General features: G+C 35.8%; 1 protein-coding gene across 5 annotated transcripts; it reads left to right on the top strand.

Moving 5' to 3' along the window:
* Positions 1-1,145: 1,145 nt before the first annotated feature.
* On the top strand, positions 1,146-8,150 carry LOC119575412 (mitochondrial dicarboxylate carrier-like; the record flags this gene model as incomplete). 5 transcript variants are annotated; one of them, XM_037923015.1, is given in 3 exon segments in its annotated part: positions 1,146-1,269; positions 7,756-7,888; positions 7,995-8,150. In XM_037923015.1, coding segments are annotated over 2 exon segments (246 nt in total), but the record flags the coding sequence as incomplete, so codon positions are not given.
* Between the last annotated feature and the right edge of the window lie 984 nt (positions 8,151-9,134).

The following is a 9,134-nucleotide window of genomic DNA, read 5'->3' as shown; positions in this document are numbered from 1 at the left end:
CAAGCCTGCTCATTTTTGGCATGTGACCTCAAGGGATATGTTGCAAGTCATACTGTGTGGGATATTAACGGTGCGCATGATTAACGTTAAAGGGAAACTAGATTTAAAATACATACGAGATATATCAGTCACCTTTAGCGATTAGGTATTAGTATGAGTATTTTTTTCTAGAGCGTATGGTAACATAAGATTGTTATTGTCATATATAGCACTATGAAAGATTAAAAACAACAATTATTTTCTCTTGGCGTTGTTATTACTGATACACTCATTAGTATTACCAGAGGTCTTGCTGTGGCTACCTTTATTGCTATTGTTCTAACTGGCTTCCCATTAACTATTGCTGTTACTATATTGTGTTCATTTGGATTACCGCTGTTATTATTGTAATTATTATTAGTATTGTTTTTATTACAAAATAATAACCATAATCATCAACCTCATCATCATCGTCAACCTCATCATCGTCAACCTCATCATCGTCAACCTCATCATCGTCAACATCAACATCAACATCAACATCAACATCAACATCATCGTCATCATCATCATCATCATCATCATCATCATCTTCATCTTCATCTTCATCTTCATCATCGTCATTATTATCCTCATCAATATCATCATCATGGTCATCATCACCATCATCATTATCACCATCACGATCATCCACTTTGTGTTAACCATAATAATTTTTATTTTTTACTTTTGTTTTCATTATTATTGTTACTGCTGTTGTTTTCATTAATGTTTAGTTTTATTATTATGTGTTATTATTACTATTGTTATTATAATTAGTAGTATTGTTGTTGTTGTGATTATCATTATTACTGCTATTTTTATGTCAATTGTCATCATCATGACTTCAGTAGCCTTATGTTATTGTCATTGTCATCATTATTCTAATCATCATCTTCATTATCATCACTACATTACCACTGTCAACACATGCACATACACACTGTCATTTTTCTCGTTGTTGCTATTATTATAATTTTGTTATATTACTGTCGTTTTGATATGTTATCACCACCACCCCCGCGATCATATCATGGTCATCATCGTCATCATAGTCGCCTTTACCATTAAACAATTCAAGTCTGCTTCAGTTTTCAGAAAGCTGATCCAACCCGAATTTCTATGCGAGGCCCAATATTGGCAATGGTTTAAACCCGAGTACACAGGCTTCCCTGCGAGTACACTCATACGTGCATGCAGTGTGTACAACGTGGTTTGCGTGCGAGGCCGTGGCAGTGGCGCCGGTCCAAGGTGTGTGTGGCAGGTTTTAGTGTGGCTAGACAAGGTGACCGGGTAACTTGGGCTTCCTCGTGCTGGTCTAAGGGGCTGTCACACGAGTTTTTCTTTTTTTCTTTTTTTTCATTTTTCCCGTCTAAGATTTGTTTGTTACATGAATGTACGTTGTTCTCTTTGTTGTACCGTAGTGTCTCGGCGAGAGGTGTCCGTATTCGTATTCTGTTATTGCTCGTGATGCGAGTTACGTGTGTGTTAGGACTACGAATTAAAAGTCGAAACTGAAAAGGGTTATGCGCATTACTTTATTTAAGTAGCGTCAACTTATATCCAGGTCTTCTGTAATACTTGACTACATTTTCCTCGAGGAACCTTTGACATGATATTTCAACTTTAACGCGTCATGTGCATCTTTCTTTGATGATATCTAATCAAGTATAAATAATTCTGAGTGGCGAAGAACTCGTCATACTATTTATATATCTCCCAACACATTGCAATTGCAAAATAAAGCTTAGTTTGTTGTCAGAACTAGAGTTAGAGTAAATTAGAGGTGTAATGAGAACCTCCCGAGCTCGTGATCTCTGCGTGAGTAGCACGTGCCACGTGACTGAGCCGTCTAACTGCTGGTGCAAGAAATGGCTTCTAGTGAAGCGAGTGGCTTTCATTGTTAGGAAGCCTTTGCAATGGAGATGTCTGCTGTGTATATATATATATATATATATATATATATATATATATATATATATATATATATATATATGCGTATATATGTGTGTGTGTGTAATATTTGTATATATATGTATATATATATATTTTTTTCAATTGCCATTTATTCCACTGCAGGACAGACCTCATTCAATTCACTATTGAGATGTTATTCGTCAGTAACACCCTTGCCTGATTGGATGCCCTTCCTAATCAACCGCGGTTCGGCGCACGAACTCTTTTGCCACGGCGGTGACTTCCCCTGCGACACCTGTGTTTAATTTCTCAAGGCGATATGTCGTTTTCTCGCCGTGAGATCGGGCTCGAGCCAGCAGTCGGAGCGCAGGCATTTTTACGACTGCCGCGACGGGAAATTGAACTCGGAACCATGAGGGTCGGTGTCCAGTGTTCTAACCACTGGATCATCGCGGCAGTCAATATTTGTATATATATATATATATATATATATATATATATATATATATACATATAGATATATACACACATATAGATACATATACATATATGCAGTATATACGTGTATATAATATATGTACATATACATATATACAGACGCATACATACTTACATGTGTCGTACATATACACATATATACATAAATACATACACACACACACACATAACACACACACACTGATAAATGTTTATATATATATATATATATATATATATATATATATATGTGTGTGTGTGTGTGTGTGTGTGTGTGTGTGTGTGTGTGTGTGTGTGTGTGTGTGTGTGTGTGTGTGTATACACATATACACGCGCGCGTGCGTAAACATACATACATACATATCTATATATGTATGTAAATATGCATATGTATATACATATATATACTTAAAGATACATACACATCAATCTATGTATCTATCTTTACATATGTTTGTGTTCTTACTAACTTCATGTTCAGAACGATATCCGCTTTCGATCTCTCCCCCTTGCTCGTTTCCCAGGTTGTAGCAACGTTAACCGTCTACTTATACTGATAATATCTTGCTCTGCCCCAGTTTCTTTGTCTGGTTTTGTTTCGTAACCATCTATTACGTTCCAAGGCAATACATTATATGCGCATCTTCTGAATTAAAACATTCATCTTCTTTTCTTTTCACAAGACATTCACGCACATAATAAACTTTCGTCAACAAACGTAGGTCAGTAAACTTGGGAGTAAACAACATGACAAACACTATCTGGTTGTTGCAGTCGCTTTCGTTCTATTTCTAGCACTTTGTTGCGCCAACGTTCGGCTGGTTCATTCAGGCAGCACGTGCTACAACATGTACCGAGCACGATCTTGACATATATATATATATATATATATATATATATATATATATATATATATATATATATATATATATATATACATATATATATATATATATATATATATATATATATATATATATATATATATGTGTGTGTGTGTGTGTGTGTGTGTGTGTGTGTGTGTGTGTGTGTGTGTGTGTGTGTGTGTCTATAATGTATGTGTATATGTACTTTCACGCAGACGCGCGCGCGGGCACACACACACAAGCGAATGTGAATTTGAGCTGTAAATATAAAATTGGATACGACAGTATTTCTTCAAGTCTTGCACCCGATAGCGATGTCTGAGAGTTAGGGAGCCGCTGGGCAAATTCTGAATGCTAACATGCACCTAATTCCTTGTCCGGTTCACGCAATCAGTGAAGGAAATGCTATCAGTAAAGATCGGTTTGTATGCATCATTCTTGATACATTGATGAATTAAAGTAGCATCTCATATGCGCATTTCGATTTACAACATTATAGTGATAATTATCTAATTTCTAGATTAAGTTTGGACTATTTTTTATGATGTTCTATATCTTTAAATTTTATCTTGAAAAGCTTTTCAACTGATACACATTCTTGTCTAGGACGCAACCTAGTACTGACACCATTCTTCTCAAGGAGACTGGCCAAGTCACATCCCCGCGCTCCTGGAAAGGCACCAAATATAGATCAGGGAGATAAATAGGAGATGGGACAGGACTGCGGAAGGATTTTTTCAGAAGAGATTTTTAAAATAATTAAAGGGTGTTGGTGCTTCTGATCGATAATTAGAATTGAATTAATGTCGGTTTATAATAAAGACATTTGTTGTAGTAGGATTAGATATTATGTTGACGGTGGCAAAATTTTTATTTGTCATTTTTTCCGGTATAAGTTTACATTATACAACGCGCATTTGGTACTGGCAGGTCTTTCGGATTGAAAAAAAAACAAACTTATCATGAGTTATGATTTTCCCAGTGACCAATGTATCAACGGGTTCTGTGCATTACCTTACAGAGTAGTTTTTCAGATTACTTTACAAGATTCCGAACAAAAGGTGTGGTGGATCAATATTGCCTCGTGTTCTCCACCTTGTTTGGAGTTACTTCAAACCCACAATTTTTTCGTAGCGTCTGCGCACATGTGAACATTCAGTGGCCTTACTATAACACCTGTGGCACACACATCGCTCCTTCCCCTCCTCTTCTGTCTCACAGTAAATGGACAGATAAAAGAATAATAGTATTGTTTGTTTCCTTTTTCTGTCTTTTTATTTTTCTGTCTATCTCTCTACCTCTCTCTATCTAGCTATTCCCTCTCTCTCTCTCTCTCTCTCTCTCTCTCTCTCTCTCTCTCTCTCTCTCTCTCTCTCTCTCTCTCTCTCTCTCTCTCTCTCTCTTGCTCCCCCCCCCCTCTCCCTCTCCCTCTCCCTCTCCCTCTCTCTCTCTCTCTCTCTCTCTCTCTCTCTCTCCTCCCTCTCCCTTCCTACCTCCCTCCCTCCCTCTCCCTCTCCCTCTCCCTCTCCCTCTCCCTCTCCCTCTCCCTCTCCCTCCCTCTCTCCCATAGCTTGAAGATTTGAGAAATAAGGTTTTGGATAGCAAACAAACAAATAGAATGCTCTTTACGAGTACCTACTCCCATTTGGCTTGAGTTACCAAGCATCATCTTCTAGTATATGCAAAACCAGTATCTTGCAAGGTTACGGACCATTATGTAAAGCTTGTTCCTGTTGCTAGTGACACTGTAATTGTTGGAATCCCAAATGTACTCGGATAAACCCCGTATTCTGGGGCATCAGCCGTTTCCTAATCATGTCAGGCAACCAGAAAGTGGGCAACCTGTTTTCTGGTAGTAATCATTTCATACGGTCTGGTTTAAAAGTAGTAGATATGTATCAAATGCCGTCTCATGCAATTTTAGATACTGTGTTTTGTGATAAGTCATTCAGAATACTACTAGTTTGTATTCGAAACGATGACTACATGTTACTGTAATGTTAATGATTTGTATCCATTTAGAGTGAAGCAGTCTTGATCTGCGATTGGACAATAAAGTGGGTGTGTGGACCATGGTACTACATTTCGAGGACGACCATTGGCTCATGAGAAGGACGTCACAACTTGTTATTTTTCGTTCTTAACAAGTATTTTCCCAGATGAATATACTCGCTCCACACAAAAACCGTTACAAAATCAACATCTGCACCCAGTAGACGAACATTATTTATTAAAGTAGGAGACATTAACTTTTATAAACATACATATGGATCTACGCTGTAGATATTAGGTCGCCTTTTCCCCATGGAATTCCCAAAGAGTTTCGCTCACTTGGCAAGTGTCCAGATACAGAGTGAAGGCGGAGGGTTGCCACACAGGCTAATTTCTGGTGAGAGTGGAGGCACGTCTGACAGAGGTATAGGTGTTGTATTTCTCTAGGGTTGGTGGAAGGGATTGTGTGTTTGTGTGTGTGGACTCGTGGTGTTATTAGTATGGAGTTTGTATTTTATATATATTGGGTTTGGTGTCATTTTGAGAAGAGAGTGATACAAAACATGTTTCTTTATTCATGATTGTGTGTGAATGAACAGATTACTGATGTCTAGAAAGGTTTGGAGTGGCCTTGTTGTTAAGCTCGTGTAAGAGATAATTTTCGAGATATCAGAGCAGTTTCATCGAAGTCTAGCATAGGTCATTTACACTGTAATATAGAATAATACAAAATCAGCAAAACATTTAAATTTAGGCTTACCATTCAGCCACTGAAATGAAAAACTGCCTCACCGTTAGTAACAAGAACATTTGACTTGGACTGCATTGTTAAGAGGCAGATTAATAAATTTGCGTTAATTGCCAGAATAAGTGTTCTGTAATCTTGGCACAGGTTTGTAATGATAACAAATACAAACTTCAGACATCTTTTTTGTAGGACGTTCTGGAAGAAACAATGCAATATCGTAATTCAGTCATACAAATAGTAGAGGGATAGGTAAAATGCCTTTTATAAGGAATTCAAAGACTACTTGTGTTATAACTTATGGTGATTAGATCTTTTATTTCAAGGACGTTTGTGGCACTATCATTACTTTTGTGGCTTATGGTGAGTTGGCATAACTGGGAGTGCCATTGATGAAGCTCAGGTATTACATGCACATTTTAAGTGGCAATATAATGGCCATAGTAGTACTGCAGTAGAGCTACGGTAGGACCAAGCTGCACATCACTGGCACTGTTGTGGATTACTTATGGCACTATGGTGTTTTCCTGTGCTATATCTATATTATTGGCACTATAATGCTAACTTGGCACACAGTGAAATCAGCTGACTTTTCAAATAAAAAGCACACAACTTCATTTTTTTCACATTTTTTTCCAGTGTATTTACATTTCATAAGAATACATGCTTTTCTCCAAAATTATTTTTAGAATTATGAAATATAAAGAGCTCAGGACTAAGTGAATATAAATGCAGTAAATTAGTATGGTGGGGGGCAATATGAGAGATCAGTCTTACATGCCTATGGTTTTGTTTTATGAGAATTATTTTCAGCCCTTCCTCCCACACATATTAATATTAATATGTAATTCTGTTCATACAAAAATACTCACTATTGTTTTGGATTTTCTTAAGAGGACCTATATCTGCCTTGTGAAAATGGAAAAATCATCCTTTATCAGAAGTATTGGAAAAGCTATTCCTTTGATTTGTCTATTATTACTGATATATTATTGTTTAAGCAGTCAATATCAGTAATATAGTGGTCATTCTGAGACTTGTTAAAAGGGTTACTCTATGTGTGATGGAGGTTGAATGTTGAGATAACAAGTTACTGATAACAGATAGCACTCAGAAGCTTATCAGTCACTAAGCACTCTTGAGAGTAAGCTTCAGTCTGTAGAAGGTATTCTGTGTAGAGGGTATTTTTAATTTGTTTGAAGGAATAGGTGAAAGTAGTACTTGAAGCATAGGACAAATTCTGATTAATTAATTTATACTCCTTTTGTAATGGAAGATACAGTGAAAGCTAATTATATTTATATTTGCTTGATGTTTTTTGGTACAGAAAATAAAACAATTTATACTGTTGTCTTATGCACTTGCTGATGATTAGCTTTATTTTTGAAATTAAACTGCTGAATCACCATTTTAAAACTGAGTTATATAAATGCAGAATGATCTTTAAGAATGCCAGGTATGAGTATGATGATGATGATGATGATTTCCACTGTTGAGTGTGAATGGCTATTGGCATTTATTACCATTTTATGAATTCATGACCATGTAAGAGTATGCTATTATAACTTTTTTTCATACAAATGCAATACACCTATTTCAGTTGGGAGTGAAAGGTGATTTTAGATGTAGTGTAGTGACTGGTGTAGTGACTGGTGTATTTTGTGTGTTATTATTTTTGTTGATATGAAATTTCAAAGATGAAAGCATTCACTAATTATTATATATTTTATCCAATCACAGGTTGTGTTAACCATACAGGTTTATACATAGCTGGATAATTAGAATGGGGGAACAACGTCTCGCCAAGTGGTACTTTGGGGGCCTAGCTTCATGTGGAGCAGCATGTTGCACTCACCCACTGGACCTGCTTAAGGTAAATAAGAAATTCATATTACTCTTTATTTATTTGTAGATAAGGGAAAAATGACACACTTTATGTAGGGTTCTTTTCAGAAGTAATGGTTGACTGTCGGTTTCAGGTTCATCTCCAGACACAACAGGTGGCCAGTATGGGAGGCTCTCAGATGGCTGTGCATATAGTGAGGAGTCAAGGCCTCTTAGCTCTTTACAATGGCCTTTCAGCCTCTCTCCTTAGACAGATTACCTATTCAACAACAAGATTTGCAATTTATGAGGTAAGATCAGTAATTGATTTGTGTTACTGTCACTAATGATTAAACATTTCCACACTGGTGTAACATTTAGGTTCATACTTGTTGCTTTGAAGTAGGGTAATCATTTATTTTTTTGTAGGTAAAGATATAGGTAGTGATACATTTTTTGTTTTATTTTTGTTGTTGATAAACTAGCTACTTGATATATGAATTAAAATGTTTGAGGCTGTTTGTAGGGTTAGCTTGAGAGATAGTAGAATATAATCTAGCCTTAGTTGTGTTTATTTGCTAGAAGATAAAGCAAGTATGTTGGTTGATTTATAAGGAAACAATGCATTCTTCACATATGAAGTGAACCAATAATCAATTGATTATAGATTTGGACATAAATGAGGATGAATAATTTTATGTATTATGATGTAGTGATTTGTTGCTCTAAAGTCAAATCATTATATCTTTGTGATATTATTTGATCTCATTTATATCCTATTGATATTAGCAAATAATTTTATTTATGATCTTAATGTTATCAGTTTCATTAGTTATTTTTTAATAGATAGGCTTGTTGATTTTTTTCATTTAAAAAATAAAGCAAATTGAGCCCATCAATATATATTTTTCATGTTTTTGATTAAAAATGAAATTCAAAATTCCTTTTAGATTTTCTTGGTTTACAAAATAACATACTGAGGATAGGATAATGAAATTTAGCATTGGCATAACAAAATTGTGTGAGCTTCATATTGACTTGTACATTGAACAGTAACAGTTTTATGCTCTTAGTTATTTGCTAGTGCATGTATTGTTTATTGTTAATAACCAGGAAAGTGTTGTGCTGTTTTGATCTGTAATAAGAGTTTACTTCTTACCGTTAATAATGAAGAGCAGCTCTCTTTCTAGGAAAATTATCTCTTACTTGTAAGTAAGGGATATACCCTAAGACAATTATCTTTTACAGCTTTAGCTTGAAGGAGGCGAAGGTCTACTGTCCTAATTACCAGTCAT

Source organism: Penaeus monodon, chromosome 7 (genome assembly GCF_015228065.2).
Source record: "Penaeus monodon isolate SGIC_2016 chromosome 7, NSTDA_Pmon_1, whole genome shotgun sequence".
NCBI lineage: Eukaryota > Metazoa > Arthropoda > Malacostraca > Decapoda > Penaeidae > Penaeus > Penaeus monodon.
This window is presented reverse-complemented; position numbering and strand designations above follow the sequence as displayed.